The 15,929-nt window shown below is 44.9% G+C and overlaps 1 protein-coding gene across 2 annotated transcripts in view; it reads right to left on the bottom strand.

Moving 5' to 3' along the window:
* LOC143805234 (uncharacterized) overlaps window positions 1-15,929 on the bottom strand; it is a 660,557-nt gene that overhangs the window by 295,211 nt on the left and 349,417 nt on the right. For both annotated transcript variants that reach the window (XM_077284263.1, XM_077284264.1), the window contains exon 6: window positions 5,890-5,958. In XM_077284263.1, the coding sequence (XP_077140378.1) occupies window positions 5,890-5,958 (69 nt within the window). The remainder of the gene's footprint in view (window positions 1-5,889; window positions 5,959-15,929) is intronic.

The following is a 15,929-nucleotide window of genomic DNA, read 5'->3' as shown; positions in this document are numbered from 1 at the left end:
TGAGTTTTATTTTGTTTTAATTCTGTGGAAGCATGGTTAAAAAGCAACGTCTGACTTTCATTTGTTCATTTTCATAGATCTTTTATTTATTATTACTTTTGTCAGATTCAAATTATTTCTGTGACCATTGTGGGTTTTTCTGTCATTAAACGAGGGGTACCAACAATTTTGACCACGTGTGTAATTGGCCCCATATACTGCTCCATATGTTATTGGCCCCATATACTGCTCCATACATTAAAAAAAATTTAAATACTCACCTCTCCTTGCTGGCTGCTGCTCTGCTCTGGACTCCTTAGTGTCTTACGATGCCCTGCACTGTGACTGCTCAGGCAGAGGGCACACACTAATCATGTCATCTTGCCCTCTGGCCTGAATGTCACAGTCAGAGGATTGAGACGCCGCAGCGCAGGAACAGGGAGAGGTGAGTATCGCAAGTATCGGTGCCTGGAGTAAGCGGCGGGGGGTCCACTGACGGGCACCGGGCCCCCATAGTGCACCGGTGTCCCCTACAGTGAGTGACCCCCCCCCCCGCCTGCTCAGGTGTTCGGTGGTGCAGGTCGCAGTGGAGCATGGACCCAGGGTCGCTGCTGGAGGAGGCAAGAGTGGCACTGCGGGTGTTGGTTGTGTGGGGGCTCTGCCAACATTTTGTGAAAGCCCAGAGCCCCCGCACTGTTTACTATGCGGTGGACTCTGGGAAAATGGCTGCCGGGCGGGCGCATGTGCAGATGGAGATCTTGGCGCTGAGATCTCCCGAGATCTTGGTGCCAAGATCTCCATCTGTGCCTGAGCCGCATCCACGGCCATTTTTCGGAGACATCGTGTAGAGGCAGGCGCGGATGGAGATCTAGGCTTTCCTCCATCTGCGCCTGCGCCGAGTGAGAAGTTGTAAGCCGACCCTGGAAGAAGAATGACGGCCACCATATGCCTCCGCCGCAGGGCTACCGCTCGCCACAATACCACCACCGCTCGCCGTCGTACCACCATCATAGGACCACCGCTCGCAACCATACCACCACCGTAACACCCCCAGCTCCGGGCCCGCAGCATTGACCCTTTGGTAAGAACAGTATTTGGTTTATAAGACGCACCCCCATTTTCCCACTAATTTTGGGATCATAAAAGTGCGTCTTATAATCTGAAAAATATGGTGCATTGAATTAGATTATTTTTTATACACCAAACCTCATCAGCATGCACAAGAGACAAATGTACCCTGACAAAAACGCAATAAACAAAAACGCCACAAAAAAACGAACGCGGCAAACGCTCAGCAAAACCTGCATTTTTTATGTTGCTTCGTTATTGACAAGAGATCAGGTTTTGCTTGCGGAAAAAAAAACATCAAAAACACAATGTGTGCACATAGCCTTAGGATCTGCAGTAGCAGATGGGATACATTTCTTCCCCATGAGACAAGAGAATGACATGGAACCTGCCATACAGAACCTTATCTGTGGCCTTTGTGTATAGCGAAAAAGCCCCATACACATTAGATAAATGTTGTCTGAACCTGACTTATGACAGGGGAGTGAAGAGTTGGACAATCTGAATTTAAATACCTTACTATTTCATTCTCAACTCTACCTATGGAAAACACAAGAATACTTGGCCGAATGGTCATGTATATATGAGTGACAGGAAAAAAAGCTGTGTATGGAAGCCTTATCTGGGCTTATCTAGTGCTGTCATCTGCCATTACAGTGATAATGAGATGTCTCTGGTGACCCTGTCCCAGTCTACACAGCAAAGATGAAAAGTGAGTTGCAGGAAATTGTGTGTCCCAAAGCTAGCATGGCCTGAAGAATAACGAAAACTATACAAAAAAATTATTAGAATCTGATAAAAAATATTGTCATTTTCTGATGAAACATCCACTAAAACATTTTTTACTTTTTTTTTTTTAAGTTTAGCAAGTTATAGTTGTATGATGGTCATTTTCTTATAGCTTGCAATGAACCTTATTTAAAGCCAAATGTTTCCTGAAATGCAAAGCCGAGCTGAAATATTTTGCTGTCTGGTCCCATAGACAATAAAAATTGCTAACTGGCCTTGCAGATAAAAGAGAGATAGTGTACACTAACCATACAGGCACCGTGTGGCATTCATGTTTTACAGAAGTCATGTAAGCCCTTCCCCGGGGAGATCCCTGATGGCGAACAGGCTCGGAGTATTAAGAGATTACAGAAGGCCGCTGCAGGCATTTAAAGCTGTACAGTAGTGAACATCAGCTGAATTCCAGAACCACATGATCACAGCCCAGCCACCCTAGGAAGATAAGATCACAGAGCACTTATCAATGTGCCTTTGATTATTATCTATGTTAATGCTGAGATTTATGAAACATACAGTTCTCTATTAATGAAGACAGCTCTGTGATATATTGGTAAAGTGGAAATTTAGTATAATTGCCCTCTGTGCAACCGTAGATGTTGCAAATGAGAATTGGTGCATTTGTGAAACAAAAATGACCAAACTAGAGTATAGCGCCACTCCTGTCTATAGGCATTGCCTGGTATTGCAACTCAACCTCATTGTATGAAAATCATTTATATGTTATCTTTCAAAATGAATCTGTTAATAAATATTTCTGTGCCCATAATTAGGGGTCCATAGACATTGGGTACCTGACTGATATATAATCAATTGCTATACAGTCATTTGTCAGAAAAATAATTCTTTAAGGTTGAAGTAGGTGGACGAATTAGATTGTCAGTGGATGCTGTATTCAGAGTAGTGTCTGACAGCCTGGTTGGTAAACATAAAATTTAAGAGCCACTGACTAACATTCGGTTTATCCCTTTAAACCAAGTGCCCTTACACATTATAGCAAAGAAGGCCAAACTCATCGATTTATCGGAATAAGTAGACTAATGCGTATGCGAGGTACTGTCTCAGGGCTGTCCCACACGTCCAGATAATTCCGGTACCGGAATAAATCGGTACCGGAGTTATCCGTGTCCGTGTGCCTGGGAACTCACGGAGGCCATACGTGCGGCACACGTGTGCCGCCCGTATGGCGAGTGGGTACCACACGGAGCGTGTGGTACCCACTCTGCATGGTGCTGAAGCTGCGATTCATATCTTCCCTGCAGCAACGTTTGCTGTAGAGAAAATATGAAGAATAGTGTTTAAAATAAAGATCCATGTGTCCGCCGCCCCCCCACCCCCTGTGCGCCCCCCCGCTGGTCAGAAAATACTTACCCGCCTCCCTCGCTGCTTCCTGGTCTGGCCGCGGCTTCTCCTGCATGCGGTCACGTGGGCCCGATCATTTACAGTCATGAATATGTGGCTCCACCTCCCATAGGGGCGGAGCCGACTATTCATGATTGTAAATGATCGGCCCCACGTGACCGCATACAGTAGGAGGCGCGGCCAGACCAGGAAGGAGCGAGGGAGCGGGTAAGTATTTTCTGACCAGCGGGGGGGCGCACAGGGGGTGGGGGGGCGGCGGACACATGGATCTTTATTTTTAACACTATTCTTCATATTTTCTCTATAGCAAACGCTGCTACAGGGAAGATATGAATACCGGCTTCAGCACCATGTGGGGGGGACAGCGCTTACTGTAGCGCTGTCTCCTGCACGCACACGGACCCCAGACGGAGAATGTCCGTGTGAGGTCCGTGTTTTACGCGGACCCATTGACTCTATTGGGTCCGTGTAAAACGTGCGCTCCCACAAACACTGACATGTCTCCGTGTTTGGCACACGGAGACACGGTCCGCAAAAAATCAATGACATCTGCACAGATGCATTGATTTTTATGGGTCTACGTGTGTCAGTGTCTCCGGTACGTGAGGAAACTGTCACCTCACGTACCGGAATCACTGACGTGTGAAACCGGCCTCAGGGGAAGAAGGGCTGGCATGTTGGATTTTTACCCGCCCAATCCTTTGTTCCTGCGAGAGATATAGGTGTTTGGCGATATGGTGCTGACAAATAAAGATTTCAAAACCAGTATAAATGTTGATAAAATAATCGAATGGTGTTCAAGAGTAGAAAGTTTTTTATGTAGATTGCTTTTTACTTTTTTTCGATTCTACTCCATCCGGTAATCCAAATTGACCTACACTTGTAGGTTTCCATGGAATCTTGATTAAAAAATGTTTTTCTATTGTTCTGGGTTTTACTTTGGGTATCATGAGGCTTTGCGTTTTTGCTGCTTTTTTAAATGCAAATTTTAAGCTGCTTTTATAACACCAGCAAAAGCTATGAGATTTTGGAAATCTCATGCACACACATTGTTTTTTTTTTCCTGACTGATTTGGAAAACTGCTGCGGTTTTCCAAACTGCAGCATGTCACTTCTTTCAGTGTTTTGTTTCAGCTTTTTTGCAGTGTTTTTTCACCCATAAAAAACGATTAAGTGCAAAAACGCAGCAAAAAAAAAAATTGCAGGCATCAGGTGTTGCTGCGTTTTTGCTGCAAAAACATTAAGGAAGTTGCATCATGATTTTTTGGGGGCACTAAACTATATCAACATGCACAAGAGACAACAAAAACGCAGCAAAAAAAACCACAGCAAAACCTGCTGTTTGTAAGCAGCTTCTTTACTGTCAAGAGAGCAGGTTTTGCCTGCGGAAAAAAGCGCTGCAAAAACGTAACATGTGAACATAGCCTAAAGCAAATCTGTCACCACTACATCAATATTTTCTACCGTCCCGAAATAAACAGTGATGACATAGCAGTGCAGACAGATGCAAAGCCAGAAAAATGTGTTTTTGCTGTTGAGGTTCTATTCCTGGCTGGGGAATAAGCTTTATTCTTTGGATCAAAGCCTGTCTGAAAGCTTCTTAATGAGGTATCGTGCTGAAAATGCGGCACGAAACAGCAATTTAGATCTACTTCATCTTCCGAGTTGTGTTATTATTCACTCCTAATGTGTCTGTTTGTCTTCCTGTTCACATCATAACTTTCTTGGGGCAAAGAAAAGATTTTTACATAGGTTGTTACATATATTCCATTATCTGAAAATCCTTCTGGGCTATTTTTAGAGCAGTCTGTACAGTTGGAGTGGACCCAAGTGCTCAGCTGCAATACAAAATATTGATCACTGGGAGTCCACCTAAAAGATCCCAAGAAGGGGGTTCTGCAACCCAGCCAAGGGTTCTGCAGAGCTCCTTCTTGAGCAGGTGTGTATGCTTGATTTTTGCTGCGTTCTCTATGGGACTACCAGAAATCTCTGAGCTTTCTACTTGGCTTTCTCCAGCAGTCCCAAAGACCCTGAATAGAGCATTGGTAGAGAATGCACAACTCCCCTCCATTGAAGACAGAGCTTTTTTCAGAGCCCTTTTTTTGTTTCCATAGCTTCCTTCTTGAGAATGATATGGACCATGAGCGATAAATAAGTTAACAAATATCTTAATGATATGAGATATCTTATCTTGCCCATAACCCTTTAAGATAATGTCCCCTCGAACATATGAATCACTATCCAAATTGCATTTTTTATTTAGAAATTTAAGGTTTCTTATGCACAACAAAATCAATATGATTAAGTGTAACAAAAACTTTTTTTCCCTACTAAATAGTCATTTCTATCTGAAATTACATTTCTCTAGTATTTTTGTCTATAAATGGGCAGTGTTAAAAATAGTAGATATTTTTTATTCGCAGTAGATGGAAAAAAAGAGCAAAGAAGGAAAAATTTCCCAGAGTGAAGAAGAATAAAATGCATTGATAATTAATAATAAATAAATGCATACAATTAAAGTAACAATGGCATTTAGTGAAATATTTGATTCTCTTTAACACCTTTTGCTGTACAATTTAATATCAGCATTGACTGAAGCTTGTGTTTGACCTTGAAGTCGGAAATGGAAGGTCATTTTCGGAGCTCCATAAGAATGCATTATGTGTCTGTCTATCTGTCTTTTCTATCACATACCTCTTGTACAGTTGAGTGAGAACTGGAGTTGTCTCCCATCAGGGTTGGATTCCCTCCCACATTGAACTCCTTGAGGCCATGTTCACACAGTGCGTTTTTTACCGCGGAACCGCGGCGGTTTTGCCGCTGCGGTTCCGCAGCTGTTTTCCATGCAGGGTACAGTACACTGTACCCTATGGAAAACAGGACACACTGTGCACATGGTCCGGAAATTTAAAAAAAAAGCCGTGCTGAATAGCTCCCGGAAAAAAGAAGGAGCATGTCAATTCTTCTTCCTGAACCGCAGCGGTTCTGCACCCATAGACCTCCATTGTGAGGTCAAAATCGCAGTAAAACCCGCAGATCAAAAATATATCTGCGGGTTTTACTGCGGTTTGTTGTGCAGAACCGCTGCAGCCGGAAGTGCGGGGAAGCCGGCGGAAGTGCGGGGCCGGAAGTGCGTGGGCGGAGAGACATGGAGGCATACCGGCGCATGGGGATCGTGTCGGCCGTTTGATTGATTTGGTATGTGTGTCTGTGTGTGTGTGTATGTGTGTGTGTGTGTCTGTGTGTGTGTGTGTATGTGTGTGTGTATGCGTGTGTGTGTGTGTGTCCCCATGCGACGCTAGTGCCACCATTGTGCTAAGTCGCCGTATGGACTACTACTCCCATCCGGTATTAGGATGGGAGAGTTGTCCCTGTGTCCGGCGACTTAGCACAATGGTAAAGTTACACCAAACACCTACACACAATACACATACATGACACACAGTACAGTACATACAACACATAACACAGTATATACTCACCAACAGCACACTTGTAGGCGAAGCCCTCGATCCTCCAGGAAAAAATCGCAAAATAATAAACCAAATCCATACTCCCTGTCCGCAGAATCCATAAAACGAGTGTCCCACGCCGATCGGCTGCTCTCCGGCGATACACTGCCAGGAGCGAAGCTCCTAGCAGTGTGTCGCGTACTGTTCCGGAGTTCAATGACTCCGGCGTCTCGGTTAACAGCAGTACAGCTGCGTTGAACTTTCCCACGCAGCACTGCCGTTAAGCGAGAGTGCCGGGGTCAATGACCGCCGGTAAACTCGCTCGCGCATGCGCAGTGACACACCGACAGGAACTATGGCTCCTGTCAGTGTGTTGCTGCATCCGTGGAGAGCAGACATATCTCTGGATGTGTCTGTTCTCCATGGAAAATCTTCGTGGGATACGTGGCACTTAAATACGTGGCACTTAAATACGTGACACGTGTCACTTATACGTGATACGTGTCACTTAAATACGTGACACGTGTCACTTATACGTGATACGTGTCACTTAAATACATGATACGTGTCACTTAAATACGTGGCACGTGGCACTTAAATACGTGGCACTGAAATACGTGATACGTGGCACGTGGCACTTAAATACGTGGCACGTGGCACTGAAATACGTGGCACGTGGCACTGAAATATGTGGCACGTGGCACTTAAATACGTGGCACGTGGCACTGAAATACGTGGCACGTGGCACTTAAATATGTGGCACGTGGCACTTAAATACGTGGCACGTGGCACTGAGATACGTGGCACGTGGCACTTAAATACGTGGCACGTGGCACTGAAATACGTGGCACGTGGCACTGAAATATGTGGCACGTGGCACTTAAATACGTGGCACGTGGCACTGAAATACGTGGCACGTGGCACTGAAATACGTGGCACTTAAATATGTGGCACGTGGCACTTAAATACGTGGCACGTGGCACTGATACGTGGCACGTGGCACTTAAATACGTGGCACGTGGCACTAAAATACGTGGCACGTGGCACTTAAATACGTGATACATGGCACTGAAATACGTGGCACTGAAATACGTGGCACTGAAATACGTGGCACGTGGCACTTAAATACGTGGCACTTAAATACGTGGCACGTGGCACTGAAATACGTGGCACTTAGGCTATGTTCACATTTGCGTTGTGCGCCGCAGCGTCGGCGCCGCAACACACAACGCAAAGTAAAACGCAGCAAAACGCATGCACAACGCTGCGTTTTGCGCCGCATGCGTCCTTTTTTTGATTGATTTTGGACGCAGCAAAAATGCAACTTGCTGCGTCCTCTGCGCCCGGATGCGTGCGCTGCAGTGACGCATGCGGCGCAAAACGCGGAGCGCTGTCATTCAAAACACGTCCACTCATTTTGGTGTTTAGTCCCAAAATGGAGGATGGAAGAAGAAAAGGGTTGGCCAAGGAAATGACATCATTTCTTTTTTTTTTTTCCCCCACTGCAGTTAAAGCTTTATTTGTGTCAAACACAGACAATTTGCAGAGAAAACTGCATACAAAACGCACAAAAAACCGCACTAAAAAACGCACCAAAAAACGCACCAAAAACGCACCTGCGTTTTCTGCAGAGACCTGCAGATTCAGTCAGGAAAAAAAAAGGATGGAAATCCTGAACGTGTGAACATAGCCTGAAAGAAAGTATAAAAAAATAAAATTGCAATGTGAAGAAAGTATGCCATCGCCAGAGAGGCAGAGACCGTGAAAGACTAAGACTTTCTAGAGGCATCCATATGCGAAGACAACATGATGTTAGCGGGTATGCAGGTGTGTGGTGGAATGTGAGCGGTGAGGAATGTAGGATGAGTGAAAGTTTCACGATCATTGATGCTCAGCCATTCCTAGTAATACTGAAAAGTAAGATTCCCATTGAAATACAAGACAGAAGACAGTAAATTGTCACAAATCGGACAAGCTGGAAATGGTTTCATTTGTAATGGAAGGATCATATATAATATACATAAAGTACCATATATTAATAATTCTATAATGTGTATGTCCACTACTCAACATCTTTTTTTTATCTAAAATAGTCCACGAAGCTTCAAATATCCAGCAAAGCCATTGAGTTAAACAATAGAAGTCAGTTTGGTTGAATTTGGCACTAATGGGGCTTTAAGTGGCATTTCAATGTTATAAATTGATGGCATCCGGAGAATGATAGGGAGAAGGTTGGTATAGCAAGGCCTCCTCTTGTAGGTTTTTCCTGAACAGAGGTGCACCCCGCTGTGCAGGGAATTGCAGGCAACCTCATTCACCTCAAGTTCCCTGCACAGCAGGTAGCCAGAAGAAACTGAAGAGGAAACTGCACTGCTCCAGCATTGTGACCCCTACATTCTCAGTGGTTGTTGAAGATGTAAGTCCAACGACTCATCGATTATAAAATAATGGCATCATTTTATTGTATACCCGCTGCCAAGGCTAATAAAATACTGGGATGCATTAAAAGGGGCATAGGTGCTCAGGACGAGAATATAATTGTGCCTCTATACAAGTCACTAGTGCGGCCACACTTAGACTACTTTGTATGTACAGTTTGTGTCTCTGGTGTATAAGAAGGACATGGCTGAACTACAGGGGGTGCACAGAAGAGCAACCAAGGTTATGAATAGACTGGGTGGATGGCAATACCAACACAGGTTATTAAACTTGGGGTTATTCAGTTTGGAAAAACTAAAGTTTAAGGGCGATTCTACTACAATGTACAAATACATGAGGGACAGTACAGAGATCTGTATAATGAACCTTTTCCCCTAGGCTTGTGACAGGGACAAGGGTGTAACCTCTGTGTCTAGAGGAAAGAAGGTTTACCATCACAGACGCAGAATCTTTACTCTAAGAGCAGCGAGACTATGGAACTCTCTGCCACATGATTTTGTAATGTTTGATTCACTACAAAAGTACAAGAAGTGCCAACAATATTTATGTTTGTTGCCAGGTAAATAATATGATGGGGATATTCGTAGAGTAGCCTCCACTTTTCCAGTTACCTTTGTTCCTGAATTTAAATTTTTTTGAATGAATTAATAAAAATGCCAATGTTTTATATGAATCTTTTTGGTCACTTCAAATCATTTTTTGTGCTCAAAGGGAAATATTTGATGGGGTGTACAAAAAATAAGGTGGTTTAAAAGGACAAGAAGTGCCTGGATGCCTTTCTTGGAAAATATAATATTACAGGTTATGGGCTCCAGATTCTGTGATGTTGCGTTGATCCAGGGAACTTGTCTGAATGCTGTATGTGTAGATGGGAAGGAATTTTCCTCTAATATGGAACTATTAGTGTCTGCCCAATGGGGTTTTTACCTTCCACTGGATCAACATGTTATGCTTTAGGTTGAACTCAATGGACCTGATGTTGTCTAGACTTTGTGTGACTGCAGACTTTTGAATCCCCCCAGCTCAGGCATTGTGAGCTGCGAGGATTTGCTGGTTTCTGAGCTGGGAACGGCGGTGATGTATGCAATATGCATACTCCCAGGCAGAAAACTGTCTAGTGGGTCCAGCCTCGCTCCATACAAGTGTATTGAATGAGGCCGCTCCCACTACATGGCTGTGCCCACTAGACAATTGCACCCATTAGACTTCTGCCCAGGAATGCACAGTGTGTGCACTGGGGGGATTCAAATGTCTGCAGTCACACAGAGTGACTTCAGACTTATCATTTTAGACCAGACAACTCCTTTAAGTCTACAACTATGAAACAATTACAAGAATACATCTTTAGGAGTTTAATGCAAAAATACACCTACTGAATATTAAAGTAAAAAGTCAGCTCAACCTTCTTCGGCATATGATTACAGAGGGATTCCAAAAATATACCCTACTTTATTTTTTCTCTTCATTAAAAACCTATTTTTTGGGGGGAATTCAGGTATATAAAAGCAACGATTTGCTTATGCCACATCTCTAATATGTGAGTGAAGTATTACATTTATATAATGTGTGGTGGAGTGAAAGGTGTAGTGCTGGACGGAAAATATATTTCTCCCAGCAGGATAAAATTTGGCCTGGATTTTCTCTAAGGTTGAGGACCTGCAGTGATGTCACGATCACATGATCAGCCCATGTGATAGGTACCTCGCCTGTGGGTGGGGTTATGGTCTATGTAATGGAGTTTTTTGTTTGGCACATGGTCTGTGTGCAGGGTGTGAAGAGCTAGGCTTGAGGTAGCCTGAACTGGGTTTTTTGTCAGATTACACATGTTGCAAAGTTTTAGGACAAGACTCATAGCAACCCTTGGAATGGCACCTGGCAGATGCCTGTCATGATCTCTGCAGGCAGAGATCATAGCAAGCCTATAGAGGGACAAGCTCTCGGAAGATGGAACTATACTGACCATGAACTAAGCCTGCCGCGCAACTAGAAATAGCCAGGTAGCATTTCCTATTTATCGCTAGATGCCCAGCTCTGGCCTAAGACCTAAATAGCTAGCAGAGGGAAATATAAGACCTGGCTACCCTCTAGAGAAATATTCCAAAGAAGACAGTAGCCCCCCACATATAATGACGGTGAGTTCAGATGAAACAACAAACGCAGCAGGAAAATAGTCTTAGCAAATTTGAGGTCCGCTTACTAGATAGCAGAAGACAGATAGTATACTTTCATGGTCAGCAGAAAAACACTAACAAAACACCATCCAGAGATTACCTTAAACTCTGGCATTAACTCATAACGCCAGAGTAGCAATCCCTGATCAACGAGAGCTTTCCAGACACAGTAACAAAACTTCAGCTGTGAACTGGAACAAATAGGCAAAACAAAACATGGACAAAAGTCCAACTTATCTAGTAGTTGTCTAGAAGCAGGAACAAGCACTGAGAGGCATCAGATAACATTGTTGACCGGCAAGAAACCACCAGAGAAATGAGCTTAAATAGCGACACCCACTACTGATGGAATCAGGTGAAACAGGAAAGAGGATGACAAGTCCAATTCCACAAGCGGCCACCGGGGGAGCCCAGAATCCAAATTCACAACAGTACCCCCCCCTCAAGGAGGGGGCACCGAACCCTCACCAGATCCACCAGGGCGACCAGGATGAGCCCTATGGAAGGCACGAACAAGATCAGAAGCATGAACATCAGATGCATTGACCCAAGAATTATCCTCCTGGCCGTAACCCTTCCAGTTGACCAGATACTGGAGTTTCCGTCTGGAAACACGAGAGTCCAAAATTTTCTCCACAACGTACTCCAACTCACCCTCAACCAACACCGGAGCAGGAGGCTCAACTGAAGGTACAACAGGTACCTCATACCTGCGCAATAACGACCGATGAAAAACGTTATGAATGGAAAAGGACGCAGGGAGGTCCAAACGGAAAGAAACAGGATTAAGAATCTCCAATATTCTATAAGGGCCGATGAACCGAGGTTTAAACTTAGGAGAAGAGACCCTCATAGGGACAAAACGAGAAGACAACCACACTAAATCTCCAACACAAAGCCGAGAACCAACACGACGATGACGGTTGGCAAAACGCTGAGTCTTCTCCTGGGACAACTTCAAATTGTCCATAACCTGCCCCCAGATGTGATGCAATCTCTCCACCACCGCATCCACTCCAGGACAATCCGAGGATTCCACCTGACCGGAGGAAAATCGAGGGTGAAACCCCGAATTACAGAAAAACGGGGACACCAAGGTGGAAGAACTGGCCCGATTATTGAGGGCGAACTCTGCCAATGGCAAAAAAGCAACCCAATCATCCTGGTCAGCAGAGACAAAACACCTCAGATATGTCTCAAGGGTCTGATTAGTCCGCTCGGTCTGGCCATTAGTCTGAGGGTGAAAAGCAGATGAAAAAGACAAATCTATGCCCATCCTAGCACAGAATGCCCGCCAAAATCTAGACACAAATTGGGTACCTCTGTCAGAAACAATATTCTCAGGAATACCGTGCAATCGGACAACATTCTGAAAAAACAGAGGAACCAACTCAGAAGAAGAAGGCAACTTGGGCAGAGGAACCAAATGGACCATTTTAGAGAAACGGTCACAGACCACCCAGATGACAGACATCTTCTGGGAAACAGGCAGATCTGAAATAAAATCCATCGAGATGTGTGTCCAAGGCCTCTTAGGAATAGGCAAGGGCAACAGCAGTCCGCTAGCCCGAGAACTACAAGACTTGGCCCGAGCACAAACGTCACATGACTGCACAAAGACTCGCACATCTCGTGACAGAGAAGGCCACCAGAAGGATCTTGCCACCAAATCCCTGGTACCAAAAATTCCGGGATGACCTGCCAATGCAGAAGAATGTACCTCAGAGATGACTCTGCTGGTCCAATCATCCGGAACAAACAGTCTATCAGGCGGACAACGATCCGGTCTATCCGCCTGAAACTCTTGCAAGGACCGCCGCAGATCAGGAGAAACGGCCGACAAAATTACTCCCTCCCTAAGGATACCTGTGGGTTCAGAATTACCAGGAGAGTCCGGGTCAAAACTCCTAGAAAGGGCATCTGCCTTAACATTCTTAGAACCCGGTAGGTATGACACCACAAAATTAAAGCGAGAAAAAAATAAAGACCAGCGCGCCTGTCTAGGATTCAGGCGTCTGGCAGTCTCAAGATAAATCAAATTTTTGTGGTCAGTCAATACCACCACCTGATGCCTAGCCCCCTCGAGCCAATGGCGCCACTCCTCAAACGCCCACTTCATGGCCAAAAGCTCCCGATTCCCAACATCATAATTCCGCTCTGCGGGCGAAAATTTGCGAGAAAAGAAGGCACAAGGCCTAATGACGGAGCAGTCGGAACCTTTCTGCGACAACACTGCCCCAGCTCCGATCTCCGAAGCGTCAACCTCAACCTGAAAAGGCAGATTCACATCAGGCTGACGCAACACAGGGGCAGAGGCAAAACGGCGCTTAAGCTCCTGAAAGGCCTCTACAGCATGAGGGGACCAATTAGCAACATCAGCGCCTTGTCTGGTCAAATCAGTCAGTGGTTTAACGACATCCGAAAAACCAGCAATAAATCGGCGGTAAAAGTTGGCAAAGCCCAAAAATCTCTGAAGACCCTTAAGAGAGGAGGGCTGAGTCCAGTCACAAATAGCTTGCACCTTGACGGGATCCATCTCAATGGAAGAGGGAGAAAAAATATACCCCAAAAAGGAAATTTTCTGGACCCCAAAAACGCACTTAGACCCCTTCACACATAAAGAATTAGACCGCAGAACCTGAAAAACTCTCCTGACCTGCTGGACATGAGAGTCCCAGTCATCAGAAAAAATCAGAATATCATCCAGATATATTATCATAAATTTATCCAGAAAATCGCGGAAAATATCATGCATAAAAGACTGGAAAACTGAAGGGGCATTAGAAAGACCAAAAGGCATGACCAAATACTCAAAGTGGCCCTCGGGCGTATTAAATGCGGTCTTCCACTCATCCCCCTGCCTGATCCGCACCAAATTATACGCCCCACGAAGATCAATTTTAGAGAACCACTTAGCACCCTCTATACGAGCAAACAAATCAGTAAGCAATGGCAATGGGTATTGATACTTAACAGTGATCTTATTCAGAAGCCGATAATCAATACATGGTCTCAAAGAGCCGTCTTTTTTTGGGACAAAGAAAAACCCAGCTCCCAAGGGAGAAGAAGATGGACGAATATGTCCCTTTTCCAAAGACTCCTTTATATATTCCCGCATAGCAGCATGTTCCGGCACAGACAAATTAAACAAACGACCCTTTGGATATTTACAACCCGGTATCAAATCTATGGCACAATCGCACTCACGGTGCGGAGGTAACGACCCAAGCTTGGGTTCGTCAAAGACGTCTTGATAATCAGAGAGGAACTCAGGGACTTCAGAGGGAATGGACGACGAAATAGAAACCAAAGGTACGTCCCCATGAATACCCTTACATCCCCAGCTCAACACAGACATTGCTCTCCAGTCCAAGACTGGGTTGTGAGACTGCAACCATGGCAATCCCAGTACCAAATCGTCATGTAAATTATACAGCACCAGGAAACGAATAATCTCCTGGTGATCCGGATTGATACGCATGGTTACTTGTGTCCAGTATTGTGGTTTATTATTAGCCAATGGGGTGGAGTCAATCCCCTTCAGAGGAATAAGAGTCTCCAAAGGCTCTAAATCAAAACCACAACGATTGGCAAAGGACCAATCCATAAGACTCAGAGCGGCGCCAGAGTCAACATAGGCGTCCGTGGCAATGGATGACAAAGAGCAAATCAGGGTTACAGACAAAATAAACTTAGACTGAATGGTGCCAATGGAAACAGACTTATCAAGCTTCTTTGTACGCCTAGAGCATGCCGATATAACATGAGTAGAATCCCCACAATAGAAACACAATCCATTCTTCCGTCTAAAATTCTGTCGCTCGCTCCTGGACAGAATTCTATCACACTGCATACTTTCTGGCGTCTTTTCCATAGACACCGCCAGATGGTGCACCGGTTTGCGCTCCCGCAGACGCCTATCAATCTGAATAGCCATTGTCATGGACTCATTCAGACCTGCAGGCAAAGGGAACCCCACCATAACATCCTTAACGGCATCAGAGAGACCTTCTCTGAAAGTTGCCGCCAAGGCGCACTCATTCCACTGAGTAAGCACAGACCATTTACGGAATTTTTGGCAGAAAAGTTCAGCTTCGTCTTGCCCCTGAGATAATGCCATCAAAGTTTTTTCTGCCTGAAGTTCCAAATGAGGTTCCTCATAAAGCAAGCCCAAGGCCAGAAAAAACGCATCCACATCGCGTAACGCAGGATCCCCTGCTGGCAATGAGAAGGCCCAATCTTGAGGGTCACCCCTGAGCAAGGAAATCACAATCCTAACCTGCTGAGCAGGGTCTCCAGCTGAACGAGACTTCAGGGACAAATAAAGCTTACAATTATTTCGGAAATTCTGGAAGCTAGCTCTATTCCCTGTGAAGAACTCCGGCAAAGGAATTCTCGGCTCAGATACCGGAGCATGTACCACAAAATCTTGTAAATTTTGTACTTTCGTGATGAGATTATTCAAACCCGCAGTTACACTCTGGAGATCCATTATTGTCAGGTGCACACAGAGCATACAGAGATTAGGAGGAGAGAGAGAAAAAAGACTGCAGCAAGGCAGACTGGAGGAAGAAAAAAAAAAAAAAAAAAAAAATTCCAGCAGACTTCTTATAACTCTCCTTTCTCAACCTGGGTCTTTAACACTTTATGGGCCGGTCAAACTGTCATGATC

Source organism: Ranitomeya variabilis, chromosome 2, assembly GCF_051348905.1.
Source record: "Ranitomeya variabilis isolate aRanVar5 chromosome 2, aRanVar5.hap1, whole genome shotgun sequence".
NCBI lineage: Eukaryota > Metazoa > Chordata > Amphibia > Anura > Dendrobatidae > Ranitomeya > Ranitomeya variabilis.
This window is presented reverse-complemented; position numbering and strand designations above follow the sequence as displayed.